At 47.5% G+C, this 21,715-nt stretch overlaps 1 protein-coding gene across 3 annotated transcripts in view; it reads left to right on the plus strand.

The window, feature by feature from the left end:
* MTSS1 (MTSS I-BAR domain containing 1) overlaps positions 1-21,715 on the plus strand; it is a 166,294-nt gene that overhangs the window by 4,848 nt on the left and 139,731 nt on the right. For all 3 annotated transcript variants that reach the window (XM_049633497.1, XM_049633498.1, XM_049633499.1), the window contains exon 2: positions 20,396-20,457. In XM_049633497.1, coding sequence (XP_049489454.1) covers positions 20,396-20,457 — 62 coding nt within the window. The remainder of the gene's footprint in view (positions 1-20,395; positions 20,458-21,715) is intronic.

Below are 21,715 nucleotides of genomic sequence, written 5' to 3' on the forward strand. Positions count from 1 at the left end.
TAATTTAGGTAATTGAACCAGCCATAGAATTTGGTGGTGTTTCGGGTGCTTTTAAGACCAGGAGATTGGCCAAACTCGAGGGCAGGTCACTTTGTGGCTATCTTGCTTCTTTTAATAATTAACTTAGTTGTGTGTGTGTGTGTGTGTGTGTGTGTGTGTGTGTTTTAAAGTTGGATCCTAAAACCAAATATTTTCCTCAGCTTTGTTGCTCAAGAATCAGTATGTCGGGAGCTGAATTGGGCCTGGTGCAGGGAGAACTTTGTACTAGGTTCGAGAGTGTGTTGGGGGTTATGTAATGAGACTGGGGGGTGAAGAACACCCGACCACACCTTGAATTCCCTACCCTACGTCCCCCTGTGGACAGGGGTGTCCTGTTACCAGCACCTGCACCGAGCAGAATAGGGGCCTTGTTCAGTTCCTCTCCACTGCCCCCCACCTCTGTTTGTACCAGTATCCTCTCTCCTAGGTTCTGCCTTAAAATTAGAGCTGCTAAAGGAGCTTCTTGAATTCCATGGAAATCTTTTGTGGTTCGAAGGCATGACATGGTATTTTCCCTTACTTATCATAGATCAAGAATGTGGGTATTGGGTCCAGCACTGGATAATGATTTCAGGGTTGTTTTCCCCCCGCCCTGCCGCTTTGGCTTCAGGGTTCCTGTCAGACAAGAGGCTCCCTTCCTTGGTGTTTATCGAGGGCCTGCTATGTGGAAGGCCTTTTGCTGGGCAGCGAGGAGCCAGAGAGCCACTGAGGCAGGTCCTTGGAGAGGACAAGCTGTGGGTCATGAGTAGATAACGTGAGTGTAATATGGTGGCCACGAAGGAAGGGCATCAGTCAGTCCTTGAAGGGCTTGCCTTTGACTCTTCAAAAAAAAAAAAATAATAAAAATATTTTCTCTAGGAAGATACTGAAAACCCAGCCAAGGCCTCTAAGAGCAGCCAGGTGCTCTGAAGGGAGGCTGGCTTCCTTGTAAATGGTGACACACAAAAGCAGGATGAGCAAAACCCTTGTAAAGTACAGATGGGCCTCATGTTGGCTTTTCTCTTCACAAATGGCTGTGTTTGCCCAGGATTTTACAGCTTCCTCAGTTTGGGCCTGTGAGAGAAGGTGAAGTGAAGATATCATAAAATCTGCAGCAGGAAACCGCCCAGAATGGGTAGCTGTTCAAAGATTTAGGGCCTGTTCTATCTGGATCAATCTGTTTGGTTTTTTAGGTGCAGATCTCATCCAGATTTAGAAAGAAGTCTTGTTTGTTTGTTTGTTTGTTTTGGTTTTGGTTTTTTTTTGGTCTTAGCTTGGATGTTTCTCTGGGAAAATCCCTTATACATCATATTTCGCCAAATTGTTTAGAACTTGTTGCTTGATGCTGTGAACCTTTATGTTCTGAATTTCTGCAGTTAGCGATGCCTTGAACAAAGAGAGAAGGTCAATCCTAGGTCATGGTTTGAATGGAAGATGAGCTGAGTTTGAATTTTGCCTGGTTCAGCTATCAGCCAGCTCTTATGAGAGTAACTCATAATTCTATAGTATTTATTGAGCATCAGCAAGGTTGCAAAGTTGATGCTATGATTCAGCAAGTAAAGATACAGAATTCCCAGTTAAATCTGAATTTCAGGGAAACAGTCAGCAACTTTTTAGTGGAAGTATGTCCTGTGCAAACTCTGTCTTCTCAGCTGCTGACTGACCTCTTGTACATTGAAATGCTCTTTTGCAGCCAGGGAAAGGGAAAAAGCTAAAATGATATCTGTCAATATGGCCAGTTCATTTGAGGTTGTTAAAATGTTTGGAGGATGAAAAGGTTGAAACTATTGATCTATTAGATGCTTTATCTGTAATTTTCATCTAGGCTTTTCCAGTCTTCCCGGGGATGGGTGAGAGCTGGCAAGATTCCTTCTGCAGGAGACCGTTTAGGTGTTCAAATTGGGTATGGAAAAATGAGATCATACCAAGTTCACCATTACTTCTCGGAACTGCCTTCGGGACACTTTCCCCTGAAACCCACACCTCTGCAAAAACAAAGAAATACTTCTCCCCTAACCAAACAAAAGCCAAAGGCAGATTTAGCTGCCTAGGACATCAGACAAGAAGTATCTGGGGCTCCTTAGAGGGAACTGATGGATGCCTTAAGCAGTTTAACTCCGATTTGCAGATTGTACTGCTGATACGGCTTTATTAAGTAGCAAACCAGAGAGGCAAGTGGAGTAAATTAATTGGCTGAGCGTTGAGGAAGCCTGTTGTATTTGATTGCCCAGGTTCTCCCTTGAATTAGTTGGAGATTGCGGAAGGTTTCCTCTGAGTATCTGAAACACAGACACACACAACCCCCCCAAAAGCAAAACTAAACCCACCCAGCTTAGATTCCAGACCAGCCCACCCATTGGCAGTGTTTCCCTTCTCTTAGCCCAAGGAGGACCTTGGCATGGGGCTGTGTCGTTTCAGCTGCTTCCTTTTTTAGGATGCTCTCACACGCCACCTGGCACATGGTAGGTGCTGAGTGTTCGTTGCATATGGTGAACGTGGAGCAGGAAGGGACTTGTGAGAGGCTGCTATGTGCCAGGCATTGCGCTGAGTGCTTGGTGGGCATGGAGTCTTGCTATCCTCACATCAACCCCACTTTACAGATGGGAAAACTGAGGCTTGAAGAGAGGCAGTGACTTACCTAAGGCCGTGGTGAGGTGGATTGGTCTTTAGACCTTGACCCATTTGATCCTAAAGCTGGAGCTCTTTAGAACGTGCTGAAAGTCGGGGGGGGGGGGGGATTTGTGGAGGGGAACAAACGGAACACTTTCCTAGTACTACAGGAGGCTCGAGGAAGGAATCAGGGTCCTATCTCTGTGCCTCTAGCCCAGAGCCAACCTGGAGGTGTGAACTTGAGCTCAGATGGTGTGAGGACTGCTGTAGGGCCGGCCGCTCCCATCTGGCTGTCACTTTTGTGGAAGTCATTTAATTTATGATCTATTGATATGTTGTGGCTTCCTTCCGTCTCCCACTCACCAGTCTTCTCTAACAGACAACCTGGCATTCTCCTTTCCTCTTCTGGGTGTGCAGAGGGGAAAGAAGCCTTTGGGCCAGGCTCTGGCCTGTCACCCTTGGCTCCTGTCCTTGTCCTCATGCAAAGTGTCTGCAGTCTTCTTCTCCATAACTGGCCAGAAGGCCATGTTTATATGTCCAGGGAACCCATCGGTCCCTGAGACTGACGACTATACAAGCCTGGCAATCCTTTCTAATTACAGGAGTTAAATAAGTTCACCCAAAGTTCAAATGAGGCCTCAAAAAGAACTCCTTACCTTGAGCTCATTTTGTGTCCAGCCCTGGAACTTCCTTGTAAAAGAGCTTTCTGTATTTAATTATGTCCCGGTAGCCCTCTGGTTTGGTTCAGTCTGTAGAGCCATTTCAGGTCTGTGTTTGGAGAAGTTGATGGGATCGCCAAAAAAACTCCTTCCTGTGCTGATTCTTGGCATATACAGCCTTGGTCGTAGTTTCTAAGTGGTTTTTCTTTTCCTGTCTAGTTTAAGTGGGTGAAAAAAAAAAATCAATTGAGTGCCTTTGAGCTGTGTGTCTTTTTATTTGCTTTCTTCTCCTCGAAGAATTTGGGCAGCAGTAAAATCTGAGTTTGCTCAGCATCAGTGGCCTCCCGAGTCCTGGAGGTGGACGGCAGGCTTTGCCTGGAACTCCCTTCCCCGCGCCACCCCCCCCTCCTCCCCCCCCCCCCCCCCCCCGCACCCGCACAGGACGGGTCTCTAGGGGGCTGGAGGATTGGGTCTGTCCAGAGAAGGAGGTTCTGGGCAGGTGTGCCCCTTTTGGTAGAATGGGCCTGGTTACAGGCATAAGAGCATCGGATTCCCTGCCAGCCTTACCACACTGATACCTGGACCCTATTTCCTGGAAGCTGTCATTCAGTGCTTCTGGGGTACATCTTGGACATTCAGTTTTTTTTGTAAAGTACCCCCAGGTAATTCTAATGTGTAGTCAGGCTTGAGAACCACTGAGTTACAAACAGTTTCAGCATCCTTAAAAGTATTTTTCTCAACCTTACCGAAGTCTGAGTAAAAGCATGTTTAGATGTTTGCACAACAACGTGAATATACTTAACACTATTGAACTGGACACTTAAGAGTGGCCAAGAGGGTAGATTGTATGTTATATGTATTTTGCCATGATTAAAAATAAAAATAGGGGCACCTGGGTGGTTCAGTTGGATAAGCTTCTGACTTCGGCTCAGGTTATGATCTCACAGTTTGTGGGTTCGAGCCCCGCGTCGGGCTCTGTGCTGACAGCTCAGAGCTTGGATCCTGCTTCGGATTCTGTGTCTCCCTCTCTCTCTGCCCCTCTCCCGCTTGCGCCTTGGCTGTCTCTCAAAAGTAAATAAACATTAAAAAAATAATAAAATAAAAAAACAAAAATTTATGGTAAAACAACATTAAAGTGAATAATTGAAATAGAAAAATAGAAAAAGCATTTTTAGCATTCTTAACAATTTTAAATATACAGTAGCCCTGTCCAAAATAATTTTCTTTTTTTAAAAAAATGTTTAGGCAGAGAGAGAGAGGGACAGAGGATCCAAAGCATGCTCTGTGCTGACAGCAGAGAGCCTGATGTGGGGCTCGAACTCATGAACTGTGAGATCATGACTTGAGCCAAAGTTGGATGCTTAACCGACTGAGCCACCCAGGTGCCCCTCCAGTATGATTTTCTACAATAATGGAAATTGTCAAATGTTAGCCAGTAGCACATCTGACTGTTGAGCACTTGAAGTATGGCTACTGTGACCTAGGAACTGATTTTTAAGTTTTACTCAGTTTCAATTTTTTAAAAATGCCCTATGTGGCTAACAACTACCATATTGGACAGTACAGATCTGTATATAACATACCATCTAAGTAAAAATAGTGAGCTTCCTGCACACCTCTGTTTCCTTCTGGCTCCTTCATTGCCTCTGAAGCCCTCCTGAAGAAATTCTAGAGCTACTGTTGACCTTAGAGGGAAAGAGATCTGGTTTTCACTCCTGTGGGCAATTTGCTTAATCTCTCAGCCTCCTTTTCCTCTTCTGTAGATGGGTCTAAGAAAGTACCCACCTTAGACGACTCCGAAATGAGACCTTGCTTGTGAAGCACTCCACACTGTGCCCTGTGTGCTGGCCCTCGAATGTTCGCGGCTGACTCTTTAAATCAGTATAGTAATTCTCTCTACCTCACTTCTTAGGGCAAATGCTACCCCACCCTTGACCTGGCTGTTATTTCGAATTTGCAGTGAAGTTGCAAGAGATGGAGTTTTTTTTTGTTTTTGTTTTTTTTCATGCTAAGTAAATGACTCCTGAGTTCATTTATAACCTCATCTGCCTCAGCTGAGCCTATTTGCAGTTCTCTATTTGCAAACTCACTGTATATCAAGGGAGAGGAGAGCTGGGTGCCTGGCTGAGGTCCTCAGGGCATTTAATGCTTATATTTAAAAAAAAAAAAAAAAAAAAGTGTTGGCCGAGATGTGATATTAAGGGGAGAGGAGTTGCTTCATAAGGCCCATCTTTTTCTGTCTTCATTGTTTGAATTCTTGAATTCATTGTTTGATGGTCTTCTTTTTCTGGAATGACCACCCGAAAAGTGGCCTCATTTGCCTCTAGCCTGCCCTGTAGCAGCAGCTTTGCACTGATCTTCTGTTCCTTTCTAGGACTTGGCCATATTGGGGTTCTTCCTACTTGCTGAATGGGGCTCACCTGCCTTAGCCTGGATTCAAGGACGCCTGCAGTTTGGCCCTAGCCCAGTGCTCTGCTGCAGGCCGAGTGCTCCCCATCCCGGAGTCCCTGGCTTCTTGGAGCACATCCCATGCCTCTCACGCTTGCCGTTTGTCCTGCTTGGACAGTGCAATGCAGACTCTCTCTATTGTTGTCTGTTGAAATCTTTCTCATCCTTCAAGGCCCCACTACAAAGTTATCTCCTTTCTGGGCCCTCTTTTTTCCACCAAGCCAGATAGCCTTAGGCATTCTTCACATTCTGTGTTGATTCCATCTAGTATTTGTGGCATTCTACCTTAAGCGGTTGCCCTTGGGCTTTGAAGCCTGGCTCTGCCACTTTGTAGCTAAATTACTCTGGGCAAGTTGCTCAACCTCCCTGAGACTTGATTTTCGTATCTGTGAAATGGGGGAAATAATACTTCCCTCTTAAAGTTTTAGAGGTTTACATGAGAAAGTATATGGAAAGGGCATAGCATGAAATAAATGCTAAACAAAATGCTCTTGTGTAGCTCTTGTCTGAGCTATCCTGGTAGTTTCTAGTGGAGTATCCTGCCCATAACAGGATGAGATGTTTCAGAAAATCCAAGAAACCTGTATCTCCACTTTGATATGCAATAGAGACAATATATGCTTTTCAAATCTCAACATAACGAGTAATTTGAGAGAACACGGTACATGTATTCAACAGATACCATGATGTGGCTGTTATGTGCCAGGCGCTGCTGGGGGCAGAGATACACCTGTGAACAAGACAGATAAAGTCCTTGCCCTAAAGTTGTTTTGTCTAGAAGAGGAGCAGACAAACAGCAGGATCTTGGGGAGGGCCTCTGCTTTTCATTTGGAGCCAGAGGACAGGGTCAGGGAAGGCTTTGGTACAAGTGACACCTAAACTGAGAACTATGTTTTATTTTGCTATTTAATAAGCCTTTATGTGGCACAACCAGGCACTATTCTAGTGCTTTACAGATAGACTCTTACTCCTCCCAGCAACCCAGGTACTTCCTGTATATCCACAGTGAGGTAGTTACTGCTATAACTCCCATTTTACAGATGGAGAAAGTGAGGTGCAGGGAGGTTAAACCGTTTGCCCACCTCATACAACTAGGGTGAGGTAAGGCTGGGATTTGAACCCATGCAGTCCCAGGGTCTGTGCTCGTCTACCACCGTGGGCTCTCACAGCATGGTGTTTGAGAATTTCCTTTTCAGATTCTGTAATGGGTGTGTTTCATTGATGTCTTTGTTGATTGCCCTTTCTATACCTTTAGGACTCACGATGAACCAGATGAAGTATAACCATCTAGGCTCTTCTCTGAAGTGCTTCAAGGAGCTCCAGGGGCCTCTATTTAAAGCAGAGTTTGACCCAGCCAACGTGATATTGTTGGGTGGTTGACTCACCCCATGGGTGCCTCTGATTTGTCAGTAGACGGAAGTAGGTGGGGGGCAGGCAGGGTGTGAGACCTAAGGCTCTGATGCAGCCGTCGAAGGTGACAACCACAGGACACACGTTTGTTCTACTGAGGAACCCCCCCTCCATCGGGGTCGTCCCAGTAACGGCTCTGCACCCCACATGACTGAGTGCAAAACAGGAAGGGGGGATATTTGCAGTAGGAGGCTGGAAATGCTTCGAGATTAGTTTCCAGGGAGACCTCAGCTTCACTTCTGAGGCCTGGCTTGCTTGAGCCCGGCTCCTGCAGCTGAGCACGGAGTCATTAAGGAAGTCTTTGAGTTTGGTTTAATGGTTGTGCTTTGTTTTGAAGTGATTGTTTACTGAACCTTCAAAGCCAGCTCTCCAGCAGGATGTGATCTCGGGCCTGAATAATTGGATGAGGCACCCCAATAGGAAGCAAGTAGCGGGGAGCAGAGCCAGGAGTAGCTAGCTGGTGGCCAAGCCTTTGGCATCTGAGCACTCCGAGGCTCCGCAAACTGCTGCTGGAGGGACTGAGGTCGTCTTGCAGCCAGGAGTCGACCTGAAGCAAGGGTCCCTTGGAACCTGGCCTCTTTGATGTTGTGCTGGCCTTAATTAGGGACACCCTAATTAAGTCACTAAGGAGGAAGCTTATTTCTAAAAAAAAAAAAAAAATTAGCAAATGTTTTGAGAGCATTTCATGAGGGATTACTTCTCAAAGATTATGCAAGCAATATAAAGTTAATGGAAGAAAAACTAAGAAATTTCAGTTAAGTAAAAAATAGAACTCGCCCATAACCACTTGATTACAAAGTGGGTTATGTACGCATGTTTTAGACAAAGGTTCACGTGGCCTACGCTGTGCCAGAAATTTCTTTTTTCACTTAGCTTTGCACTTACGCTGTCTTTCCGTGTATGTAATTATGAGCCATGTCAGTTTTAATGTTGTGTGGTGTTCCACTGTTTTGTTTGTGTAACAGTTGTTTTATTCAATTGACCTGTATCTGAGGGCTGACTGTATGCCAAGTTCTGTGTTAAGTGCCGGGGACACAGCAGTAAATAACATGGACGCAAGTCCCTGTCTCTTGGACATTCTAGGGGAGTGGGGACAGACAAACTGAATAAGTTAGTTCTTTTGTATATTAGAATGGGGAAATATAGAGCAGGGGCGATGTTGTTGTTTTTAAATAAGGTGGCTAGGGAAGGTCTCACGGAAAAGGTGACCTTTGAGCAACACCGTATGACGTATGTGGATATCCGAGGAAGAATGTTCCAGGTCAGGGGGAGAGTGTGCAAAGACTTTGAGATGGGTGCCAGTTCCACGTGTTCCGTACGGATTCGTGTTTAGGCTGTGCCCGGTTTTTCACTAATTATAAGCAACACTGCAGTGAGTATATCCTTGAAGCTAGACGTTGATTGACATTGACAGTTTCCCCTGAAGGATTTAGCCTGGGTCAAAGGTACGTACTTTTCAAGGCTTTTCAAACACATTGCCCAATGCCTTTCAGAAAGCGCATATCAGTTCACATTCCCATGTGCGGGTGCTCATCACCAGGGATTATTTCTCAAGGAGCTAGACTTGAATATTGGGACTGAGAAATTGCTGAGGCCATAGCTTGCAAGGCCTCAGAGGCACTGGGCGTCTTATCTGGGGTGGTGATTCTCAAATCTTGCTGTGTGTGATTGTAGCGAGAAAGTAGGAATCTCCCCTGGGGAATGTGTTAAATGCAGGTGTCTGGGCCCCCTCCCCAGAGATTTTGGTTCTGTAGCCCCAGGTGGGGCTCAGACATCTGTAGTTTCAGCAAACATTCCTGGTGAGTCTCTGGTAGGTTGTGATTATACCAGTGGGGGGTGGTTCATGGGCCACCCTGAGCTACCTGCCAAGAGTCTCCTGTGCCGCCCATGAAGCTCTCCTGCTCCCCTCTCCCGTGCCCCCAAATTACACGTCCCTGGAAAGTGTTCCCAGTGACCAAAATGATGCCCAAGCCTAAATGTAGCATGATCTCCCGTATTTCCTTTCCTTTGTTGTTTCTCTTTTTAAAAGTTCGTGTATTTATTTTGCGAGAAAGAGAGAGCAGGGGAGGAGCAGCTAGAGAGGGAGAGAGAGAATCCCAAGCGGGCTCTGTTGTCATCGCAGAGCCCAAAATGGGGCTCTATCTCATGAACTGCAAGATCATGACCTGAGCTGAAATCAAGAGTGGGACGCTTAACCGACTGAGCCACCCAGGCGCCCCCTTTGCTGATTGTTTCTTTTGCAGGGAAAATTTTCTCCCTTTTTTATTTCCTTCCTCTTTGCCAGGGAAACTCCCCTTTGTCCTTAAAGACCTAGGTGAGGCATTACCCTCCTCTGGAAGCTTGCATCAACCCCACCTCCTAGTGCTTTATATTTGGAGTATTGTGCCCTCTGACTGGTGGCTCACACATCAGCGTTCCTACTAGCTAGAGCTCCTCAACGCTTTGATTCCTAATCTCTGTGTGGCCTGTACCCCACTCTGTGCCTGTGCATAGTAGGTGCTCATTAAATGTCCGAGTTAGGGTGGCTGGCATTGTGCGTTGACTCCTGAAAATAGCAGTCACTGGGATTTATTGAGTTCTAAGTGCTGGTCACCATTCTAAGCACTTGCATTATTTCCCTTATCCTCATTGCTTTCCTTGGAGGTGGGGACTAGCACGGGCATCGTTTACAGATGAAGACAGGGCAGTTCCACGTGACTAAGTAACCTAGGTCACCCAGTGAGTAGATCTGAAATCTTGCAGTCTGACTCTAGAGCCATGCTCTTCTTAAAAAAAAAAAAATTTTTTTAAATGTTTCTTTATTTAGAGGGAGAGAGAGCAGGGGAGGGGGAGAGAGAGAAAGAATCCCAAGCAGGCTCCACACTGCTAGCACAGAGCCCCCTCGCAGGGCTCAGACTCCCGAATCGTGAAAATCATGAGCTGAGCTGAAATCGAGTCGGACACTTAACTGACCGAGCCACCCAGGCGCCCTTCTCGCGCCATGCTCTCCACCGCTACGTCACACTGGTCCTTTCAGACGCTGGAGTCTGGCTGCCCATCAGGGCACTTACCCAGGCGAGGAGGAGGGCGTGCAGTGGAAAGACTACAAAGAGGGTGGTGGGTGTAGACGCATCAGGGTTACTGCCTTTTTTGGTGACCCCCCCCCCCGCCCCCACCGCCGGCTGTCATTCCTAGCAGCCTGGGGTGGGGTTTGGGGGTTGTGGGGGAGGCACTGTTTGGTGGAAGGTGGCAGAGCACACGAAGTGTGCGCAGAGTCGTGAGGCCGCTGCTCCCCCGGGGTGGACCTGACAAGTTGCAGAATCGGGTTTGGGATTGGGTGGAGGCAAGTCTGAGAGGGCACTTCCAGGGAGAAGTGGGTGAGGACAGGTACGCAAACAGGAAATAATGGTGACGACGCTTAAACATTTGATAGGGTGTGCAGGTCACCAAGTATTTTGTTCACTATTTCATGTGGACATTTATACACAGGAAAAACAGATGGAACAGAAGCTTTGCACTCTACCTAGTGGGACAGAGGTTGGGGGGGTAGACGTACATGTATTATTTCGGGGAGGCGTAGATGTAAGCACTTGGGTGAGAGCCTCCGGCCCCCGTGCGAGGTGGTTAGATCTTGAGTTCACAAGTGTCCGGTTGTGGAGAAGGAGTAAGTTTTAGGTGAATATGTGAAACGGTTGCGTTTTATTTCATTTTATTTCATCTATTTATTTTGCGAGAGAGTGTGCATGTGAGCAGGGTAGGGGCACAGAGAGTGGGAGAGCGAGAATCCCAAGCAGCCTCTGCACCATTAGCAGAGAGCCCGATGGGGGGCTTGAACTCATGAACTGGGAAATCATGACCCGACCCGAGACAGAGTCTTGACTAGATGCTTAACCGAATGAACCCCCCCCTGGTGCCCCTGGAACAATGGCATTTTAAAAAGAACTGGGCAGGGGCACGTGGGTGGCTCAGTCAGTTGAACATCTGACTTCAGCTCAGGTCATGATCTCGCAGTCCGTGAGCTCGAGCCCCGCGTCGGACTCTGTGCTGACAGCTCGGGGCCTGGAGCCTGCTTCGGATTCTGTGTCTCCCTCTCTCTGCCCCTCCCCTGCTCATGCTCTTTCTCTCTCTCAAAAATAAGTAAACATAAAACTCTTTTTAAAAACAACTGGGCAGGGGCGCCTGGGTGGCTCAGTTGGTTAAGCGGCCGACTTCGGCTCAGGTCACGATCTCGCGATCTGTGAGTTCGAGCCCTGCATCGGGCCCCTGTGCTGACAGCTCAGAGCCCGGAGCCTGTTTTGGATTCTGTGTCTCCCTCTCTCTGACCCTCCCCCATTCATGCTCTGTCTCTCTCTGTCCCCAAAATAAATAAACGTTAAAAAAAAAAAATTTAAAAACAACTGGGCAAACTTAGGAGCACTTCACGATACAAACTGGGTGCGAGGGCAGACCTTTCCCTGACCTTGGGCCGATTACTTAACCTCTGTGCTTTATTTTCCTGTGGAAAAAGAAAAGTGTTAAATGCCTGTCTGCCAAGTGCCCACACAGGGCTGTCTTGAGAGCCCTTTATACTCTCTCAAGTACTGTGTAAATGTGAGATGGGGTTCTTAATGATGATCATGGAATAAATTTGGACTCCTAGGCGGCCTTAGGTGTCTATCTGAAATAGTAAAGGCAATATGGCGGTACAGATTGGGGGGATAAATTTGGGGAATAGGAAGGGAGAGGAGAGGGGTTCACGCATCGATTTTGCAAAAGTTAAATAATAGGACTGGAAGCCTAGTTGCAGTTCCAGAACAACCCAGGGGTGCCCAGAGTGGCTTTGTCACCTTATGGCCGCCACCGTCCAGCACACCTTTCTGCATCTGCCCTGTCTAGTACCGAAGCCACTAGCCCCATGCGGCTGTTGAACACTTGAGTGAGGAGCTGAATTTTACATTTTATTTAACTGTAATGAATTTAAAGTTCCATCCAGGTGGCTAGTGGCTCTTCTATTGGAAGGCTCAGGATAGACAAAGGAATGCCTCTTGGTAGAAAATGTAAAAAACCAATCATACTTTGAAGATACAGTTGACCTGTTTGTTTGGTTCTTCTTTTATTCCCGGTGGAGACCTACCCGTGTGTCAGAAAACGGGCATTCTGGGCATGGAACCTCCTAGCGCTGGAGGAAGAAGACGCTGATGGCCTTGACTTAAGCAGGGTGTTATGGTTACAAATGGAGAAGTTTGTGAGGGGAGGTTGGGTGGAGGAAGCCCCTTTTGTGGTTAAATCTTCCTTTTCGCAGGCGTGTTTATTGTTGGTGAGCTTGGGCAAGTGGGTGAGGGTGGGCGTGTGAGGAAGTAACCATTGATTATCCCCAAGGCTGTCATCCACTTGATGGACAGGGATAATTAGTGGATTAGGCAAGCCCCAATCAGAGAATAAAAGCCCAGGAATGGTTTTTATGATGGATGGGCTTCCACAGTGCATTTCTTCTGAGGATCTCGGGGGCCCTCCCTCTTGCAGAATGGGGTGGGGAAGGGTGGTCTGGGGGACAAAGCTGTGACAGACAGTCAGGGGCCCTGTCCTTCATCCTTCACACCCACCTCTGGAAGCTGCAGATTCCTGCCCCCTGCTTGTAGAAGCCTGGGGTCCAGAGGCACTCCTGCTCAGGTCAGAAGCTTCTTCTGGAAGCTTTGCTTTTCATTTCCCTGAAGGCTGAGCTCAACAAGGGCTGACCTAGAAGGGGAGGAGGAGGGATGCTGTGGGCTGCACTGCTCAAGCTCATTCTGAGGAGGTTCCCGCAGACCTGCCCCGAGGACCTGGTGGCTGGGGAGGTGACAGCATCAGCCTTTAGAGGTGCTCCAGACAGGTTCTCTGATCTGGCAGAAGCAGATCAGTCCCGGCATCCATAGAAAACCGGAAGATGTGATCAAGTTATCCGTCATCGTACCACTAATGACAGCACCCGTGACCATTTCTGGTTCATTCCTATCAGACCTTTTCCAACACAAAGGGCTTTTCTTTGTTTTGTGTCTTTGTGTTGTTTTTTTTTCCCCCCAAGTTCTTGAGGATCATGACCATTTCTAGGGTGACATTATAGCTCCCCTGGAGCATTTGCAGTTGTAATTGGGAGCTGTGTGTTGGGGGAGGCCTTGCACCTCACTTTGCGGACCAGGCAGGACCCAGCCTGCCTACTGAGTGGCTTTCTGCAGGCCTGGGCTGGGCAGCCGGTTCTGTTCAGCACACTTCCCAGAATCAGGGTAGCACTTGGGTCACGACGTCAGTCCTCAGCTGCAAAATAACAGCATCTGCTTCTCAGATTGTTGTGAGCGTGTAATAGAGTGTGTATCCAGCTGTGTTCTTCTGTGTGGTCTGTGGACCAGCAGCCTCAGCATCACTCAGGTTAAACATGCAACATCCAGGCCCACCTCACACCAAGAGAATCAGAACCTGCGTTTTTGCAAGATCCCCAGGTGGTAGAAACAATGTATGTGAAAGTTGGAGAAACGCTGATATGTGTGCCTGGCACCAAGCAACCCTTTAGAAAATGGTGATGCTTAATGATGATGATGGTGACATTGACGTCATCAGGATGAAAAGTGGGGCTTGGGTGGGGGGGTTCCCTGTCCGGTGGTGTGCCCAAGACTTGAGTCCTCAGGATCATGACCACTGGCGAGCCAGCCTCCATCTGCAACCTTTGGACAGGACAGAGGCCTTTGAGCTGGAACCCTGCTCCCTATAGCCTGCACCCTGCTCCTCCAATCACTGTTCTATTCTCATCTAAGCTGAATGCTTCCTCCTTGTGAGAGTCTTCTCCAGCTCTGGCTCCTCTCAGATCACCCCTTCTCTGACCACGGCTCCCGGCTCCTCTGTGTTCCCTGTGTGGCAGCGTGGGTGTCTGATTCGCTCAGCTGTCCCCTGAGGTTCTGCTGTCGCAGCGGGCTGGGCTGGGAGAGGCCGTTGCTGCATTATTTATGGGGCATCGTTAACCAGCCGCACTGATGAGTTACACACAGTTTATTCTTCTGCTTCGTGTGTGGGATGCCATCCTGGGCCTCTGTTTAATACAGAACAAAACAAAGCAAAACAGAACCCCAAGCCAAAACAGCCACGGGCTGAGCCCTGCGCCCTGCATTAGGCGAGTGGCCTGTCCAGCCTTCTGGCTGTGGGGAGAGTGGAGGAAGGGGGGAGAAGAGGAGAGGGACCCAGGCGTGTTCCCAGAGTTCAACTTCGAGGGAGGGAGGGGGGGGTAAGCTGGCTCGCATATTTGTTTAAGTGGCCACAAAACTCTCAGGGAAGTTGACAGATTGGGCGGGACTTTTTTTTTCAGAAGTAAGAAAATGACTTCAGTTTCCTCCCCACTCCCTAAGGGACCAGGCTGCTGTTAGGTATGTGACCTGTTAGGTTCTCTGGTCACCTAGGTGGTGTGGGATTTATGTCCCTCACCATCTGCCTGGAATTCTGCTCTCTTCTTTGTGGTTGAACTCTGACCTTGCCCTTGAAGGCTGCTCATGGTCACCTTGTCCATCCTGCCCAGGTCCTGCCAGTCCCCAGCATGAGTGCATCACTCCAGTGTCCCTTGGCGAGAGCCCCCATGTGTCATCTCTGCTTCCCTGTCTGTGTGCCAGCCGTTGCTCTTACTAGAAACCTTTTCCTTCCTCCCTCTGTTTCTCTGTCCTGGAGCCCACAGTGTGGTGAGGGAGACTCAGGCTCACAGATGGTGAGTTGAATGATGTGGGGGAAGCAGGTGCATTTGAGAATGCTGTGGAAGAGGTGACATTTGAGCTACGTGGTGATGGTGGAATAGGAGTTTTCAAGATTGTTGCATCCCTTGGAGGTCGGAAGAGAGAAGAGCCGCCCTTGGTGCTGTGTGGGGTGTGGGGAGCATGGTGGACACTCCACCTGGCGGATGCAGGGGTGGGGCCCTGTAGCCGGTCTTCAGGGAAGCCCCGCCTCTCTTGCTGTAGGAGGGGGGCAGTCTTGCAGCTTGATTAAAGGAGTGTCCTCTACATGTTTGTAAACAGGCTCGTTTTCTCTTCCCATTTCTATAATAGGGGACTTTCCCTTTTTCGGAATCCAGTGTGGTCTAAGGTCTATTTTCAACAAATTGCCAGGGGTTCAAAACCTACCCTCCTCTCCAAAGAAAGTCAAGTGGTTCCAGGGAGAGGAGAGTCACATTCCAGTTGCCTGTCACTTTGGACTTGGCAGAACCCGGGTGCCCGGTGGGAGTCTCATTTGCTTTGATTTTGGTCTGTCTGGAAAGTTGTGAAACTTTTATGTGTTCTCTGGTGAGCCCCACGGTGGGGTCTGTGTGAAGACTTTTTCACAGCCCCGGAAATGCATTCCTAGGGACCTCAAATGTGACCTGAGCCAGGTCAGAACCAGAAGCCTCAGAGGGGAGCTTTCTGGGACTTCTTGGTGGGTGGTGCAGGTCAGAAAATTGAGGACTGTGTTGGAATTGCTTTCTAAAAGGGTTCTCAGTGGATACTGCATCTTGATCTGCAGATTTCTTTTGAAATTTGAGCATTCTCGCTTTGGCTCAGTCTTAGAGTCTAGAAAAAGCCAGAGCTTTTTCTCTGTTACCTTTAACGCTTTGTTCAAATTTCTTCTCTCTCCTTTCTCACTTCCTCCAAGATTGTGATTTTAGTAGTAAAACTACTTTTAGGTGGGTAGAAACTTTTTTCTACCTTGAAAGAAACTTAAAAAAACAACCCAGATCTCGAACAATCCAACATCACTTTGCCTTTACCTTTTAATAACATTTACACACTTTTTAAAAAAAAAATTCTCAATAAGGAGGCTTTTTGTCTTCTGTTCTTAGAAGTTCTTTTCTTTTCCTTTTCATTTTTTTTTTTTTTTTTTTTTTTTAGAATCCATTAAATTATATATTGCCTAAAACAGGTGGGCCTGACACTCTTTGATAGACTGTCGAATATCATTAAATCAGGAGCGAGCTGCTTTTGGAAGCCTTCTTCTGGCTGAGTGGGCGTTCGTGGGTGGAGAGCTATGTGCTGCACCCCTTGACTGGAGAGGGGACCCTCCTTTTGTTGCTAATTTGGTAAAGACTTAAGTGAGGCTCCAAGCAGTGGGGGTAGATAAGTAGTTTTTTGTTTTTTTTTTTTAAAGTGCTTTGAGCAGTAGATTTCAGGCGCATTCATGTCGGTTTGAGTACTCTTCCTGCCATGTATTTGGGGGTGACTGAGACTAGGCTGACATGTGCCCAGCTAGTTAACTAGTCGTGAGCTACAGCTGGTTCTGTACTTAGGCCTAAGAATGTGGGATCCCAGCCTGGATGGACAGTCTGACTTAGAGGTTTTCACATCTCTGCCAGCATCCTGAGGGAGATTGCAGGGGCCTGCACACCCTTGGTTCAGTTCTATCAAATGTTCATTGGACACTGACGGAGTGCCTGGCATTGCCCCGAAGCACTTTAAAAACATTTTTTTTTTTTGGTGGGGGGGGGGGCTCCTGGGTGGCTCAGTCCGTTGGGCGTACACCTTCAGCTCAGGTCATGATCTCACGGCTCATGGGTTCGAGCCCCACGTCGGGCTCTGCGCTGACAGCTCAGAGCCTGGAGCCCGCTTCGGATTCTGTGTTTCCTCTCTCTCTGCCCCTCTGCCGCTTGCGCTCCGTCTCTCTCTGTCTCCCAAACACAGAATCCAAAGCGGGCTCCAGGCTCTGAGCTGTCAGCGCAGAGCCCGACGTGGGGCTCGAACCCACAGACTGTGAGATCATGGCCTGAGGTGAAGTCAGTCACTTAACTGACTGAGCCACCCAGGCGCCCCTGCCCTGAGCACTTTCCGATCCTAGTTATTCCTCACACCAGCCCTGAGAAGCGGTGACTTATCCCCTTGTGGAAGTCGAACGACTTGCCTGATAACACATTGCGAACCAGAGAGCCACGGTTCAGTCTGGGAGACGGGATTCCCGAGTTGGTGTCCCTTACTCCTTCCCTACAATCTTTCAGTGATGAGAGTGGTCAGGAATGATGATGGAATTATTTGTTTTTGTTATTTGTCATTATAAGGAGCAGGCCCTGAGAGGTAAAGTGACTTCCCTTGATAGTTGGCAGAGCCATGGCTAGAAGTCGGGACTGTGTGCTCCCTGCACTGGCCTCTTGCCATTCTGGCATGTTCTCTATGAAATGTGCCTCCCTTTTTTTCTTAAGAAACATTCTAGATCATCTCAGTGACCTTCTCCAGGGGTCCCTGTATGGGAGTGATTGGTGTTGGGAAAAGGAGGGCCCAGCACTCCTGGCCTCCTTTACGTCAATGAATGCCTTCTAGCCTTTTGGCTACAGGTTGGTGGTCAGTATATCTGAACATCTTCAGGCTTTTCAGAAGAGCTTCTCATACTTTTTTTGTGGATCTGAAAGAGAATAAAAGGTTAGGTGAGGCTGTAATTGGTTGCTTTGAACTCTTGTGCTTTTAAGGATGCTGACTGATGTCTATCTGGACGGGGATCCCCAGTGGCCAGTCAGAGGACTCTGATCTCAGCCCTTACCTCTTTAATTACTTGGATGTAGATGTAGAAGGGGCCTTCATACTTGATAAGAAAATGGTAAATATGTTATGTGTTTTCATTGGAATTCCCCACAATGTCTCGCTGGGTCCGGAATGGTAGCCTGAGCTGTCAAAGGTTCACTCAGCGTAAGTTAAAATAAAGTTGTGCTCTTGGGTAGAAGCAGCCCCCTGGGGCACAGAGACAAGATGGAGGCGGTGTGGCTTAGCAGGACGGTGACGGGATCTGTGCGTGGGTGTTGGTGTCAGTAGCTGCCAGTGGACCTCTGCCAGGAGCCAGTCAGACAGGATCCCTGGGGTGTGGCTTAGTGCCCCGTGGGAGCAAATTGTAGCTTGGGGGAATAAATCCAGAGACCTGCAGTTGGGCCAAGCAGGTCTCAAAGGCAGAACTGATGGATGTGCTCTCGTGGCATCTGTGGAACAGACTTTAGGCTCTGGGTGGGTTGTAAATTCATGGTGTTTTGTTGCCAGAACCTCTAGTTTGATCTGAAAATTAAAAAAAAAAAAAAAGTAATGACTACTGTTTTCATAAAAATGATACATGATCCTTATTTAAAACACACACACACACACACACACACACACACAATTCTGGCCATATGGGAAAGTACAAACAGGAAAGTAACCTATTGGTCCAAATCTTAACTTCCAGAAATAGCCCATTTTAATTTTGGTAGAGAATTTTCCAGACATCTCTGTGTGCATTTTCAGGCAGGCTTGATACCTTACAGAAATGTATAAAGAGACAGTTTTTTTTTTTTTAATGTTTATTTTTGAGAGAGAGCATGAGCAGGGAGGGGCAGAGAGGGAGAGGGAGACACAGAATGTGAAGCAGGCTCCAGGCTCTGAGCTGTCAGCACAAAGCCCGACGCAGGGCTCGAACTCACAAACCATGAGATCATGACCTGAGTTGAATTTGGACGCTTAACCGACTGAGCCACCCAGGCACCCCCCCCCCTTTTTTTAGTGTTTATTTTGCCAGGGATTGAGAGAGAAGGGGAGGGGCAGAGAGAGAGGGAGAGAGAATCCCAAGCAGACTCCACATTGTCAGCGCAGAGCCTGACATGGGGCTTGAACTCACTAACTGGGAGGTCATGACTTGAGCGGAAATCAAGAGTCAGATTCTCCACTGACTGAGCCATCCCAGGCACCCCTAAAATAGTGGTTCTTAACCAGGGGATGATTTTGTCCCATTAGGTCCATCTGGCACAGATGCCTGGAGACATTTTTCGTAGTCCCCACCAGTGGCATCTGTGAATGTTCCTGGCATCTCATGAACTGAGGTCAGGGATGGGGCTAGAAACCCTGCAGTACACAGGACAGCCCCTCCCAAACCCCCAAAAGAACTGTCTGGCCCAAAATGTCCTTGGTGGCAAGGTTGAGAAACTGTCCCCAAGGGTAAGAAAATAAGATTGTTAAAACCAATAGGAAGATGAAATCATTATGTTTTAGCTCAGTTGCAATTATAGACTATTCTGATTGGGCTTCTGCAGTGAAAGATGAGATGATTAACTTCATTAGAGTTTCTCCCTCCTCTCCTTAAACTGCAAAATCAGGAGGTGGCCCATGTTATGCTCACCATGTCAGTGTTCTTAACACTTACATTCTGTCCTGCAACGATCACCCCCTAGGTGTTTAATCTTAGTTCTATGTTTAAATGATTCCGTGCCAAACTCTTCTTTTTTATTTTAAGTTTTTCTTTCAAGTAAACCCCACACCACACATGGGGCTCGAACTCACAACCCTGAGAACAAGAGTCACACGCTTTACTGACTGAGCCAGCCAGGCACCCCCCAGCTCCATTTCTCTAGCCATGGTTTTTCCTTTCCTGGGTTTATTTTGCATCACCTCTTGGTCAGTTGGCTATTTGATCTTAATATAAATTTAATGTGTAGGGAGGTGTCACAGTCCACTCTGGTTTGCTCCAGTCAGAATGGCACCTGCAGTTTTGAGTTTGTGTCTGAGTACCACACTTAAAAGAGCAGAGAGACATCGTGCAGTGCCCCAGGATGCTGCAGGGACGTGAAACGGGCCTGTGTAGAAAATGAACTGCACTTGGGAAGGGAAGGGAAAGCTGTGGATGAATTCCCTGAGAAGACCTCCCTCTGGAAGCAGGGTAGGCCTTCACTCTGAGGGTCCCCAGAAGGTTCAAGCCAATGCTGCATGGACACAAAAGACAGGGTGGCAGAGAGAGGTGTTGAGCTCCCTGTGAGCCGAAATGTGGTGGGGAACTACCTGTTGGCATCTTGTATGTAGATGTTGGGTTCAAGCCATCAGCTGAGTGGCTATATTTAGGTATCTTCTCAACCTTGAGATTCTGATGGTCTAATAATGCTTCCCAATAGCTGCCTGTCCTAGAGGGGCTCCGGTCACTCTGGTTCTCTCCTCCCTGTCCTTTGAGATAAGGGTGAAAAACGCCACAGCCATGGTCACGTGGTTCAGGGCAGAGCCTTACGTGTTCTGCACATCTTGAATTTGGACCCATCATCTACTACTCAAAATGTGATCCATCCATCTATAGGTTAGATTCCACCAAACGTGTTCCAGTCGGTGTTTGTAGTATTTATAAGATTACCGGGCCTGAGTATATTCGAAACCCATTTCTGAGCCGATACGTTTATATATCATCTGGGCAACATACCATAGACTGCAGAGGAAGAGAGCACACACAGATCGTTCCCTGTGTAATTGGAGTCTGGGTGTTCTGTTATTGTCTTAGTCAGGTGTCGGTCACAGCATGCCTTACTGATCGATGCCTTTGTTTTGTTGTAGGGGAGCTATCCAGTTTGGGAGGATTTCATAAACAAAGCAGGAAAGCTACAGTCCCAGCTTCGGTAAGTATAGAAGCCTGTCGTTCCCAGAAAATGGCAACATCCACAGACAAAGGATGGAATAGGACAGACCCAGGATGCAGATTGAGGTTAATTTTGGAAGCGTTACAGGTATAGAAGCATGTAGTGGGTTCTGATTTGAGCATTGCCACTTGTTAGCCTTATGTCTTGGGCCCAGGTTCCCTTGGGTAAAACTGAACTGTCTGCTCTGCCTTCTTCCATAGGAATTTTGAGAGTCAGATGAGCTGTTATACATGTAAGGTAATAATGGGCAACATTCATGTAACGCTCACTATGTGCCAGGCATATGTTAATTAAATCTCCCAACCCTGAGAGGTAAGTACAGTTATTATCCTCAATTTACTGATGAAAAAAATGAGGCACAGAGAAACTTAACCAACCTGTGCAAAGTCACAGAGCTAGTAAAAGCCAGAGCAGGGATTTGAACCTGAGTCTGGCTGCGAGGTCCATTCTGCTTACTGCCTATCCTTATAAAGAGCTTACCGCTTATTGTTGACTACTGTATCCTTCCATTTGTGTGCAATGTCTAGGAAACGCACATCTGCAGAGACAGATGTAGATTAGTGGCTGCCTGGGCCTAGTGGAGGAAAAGGAGATTGAGTACACGTGGGCATGAGGAATCTTTTCGGGGTGATGGAAATGTCCTAAAGTTGGCTCGTGCTAGTGGTTGCAAAATTCTAAGTTCACTAAAAAATTGTTGAATCACACACCTACAAAGGTTGAATTTTATGGTATACAAATTATCCCTCAATAAAGCTATTTAAACAACAAGATCTAGGGTCAGTCGGCTCTAAGGGGCTATTGTTGCTTTGTCTTGTGCTTGTTTATGTATCATTTGATGTGAAATAGAATCTTCTTGTTACAGCTGTATGCTTTTAAATCAGTGAGGAGAAAGGCTACTCAGCGGTGTTCCATGAGGGACAGGGCATTTACAAAAGCAGTAATTTTCATGACTCCTGTTCATGGCATAAGGGGGATGACATCAGTTGTTTTGAATGTATGCAGGTGGTTTTCCAGAGGACAAAGCAAGTAGGGGTTTTCTAGGATAAAAACCATGTGGATGACATGACACTTTTGGTCCTTTGCCCATGGACATCAGGAGGTTACTGCCCAGAGCTTTAACCATAGGACTGGACATTTCGTGGTTCCCCTGTAGGTCAGGAGAGAAGAACTCCAGAAGGATGGATCTTTCCTCTTCCATTCTGTCAGCTTTGTGGGGCCTGGGATTTCTATCCCATGC

The sequence above is a fragment of the Panthera uncia genome, chromosome F2 (genome assembly GCF_023721935.1).
Source record: "Panthera uncia isolate 11264 chromosome F2, Puncia_PCG_1.0, whole genome shotgun sequence".
Classification (NCBI taxonomy): Eukaryota; Metazoa; Chordata; class Mammalia; order Carnivora; family Felidae; genus Panthera; species Panthera uncia.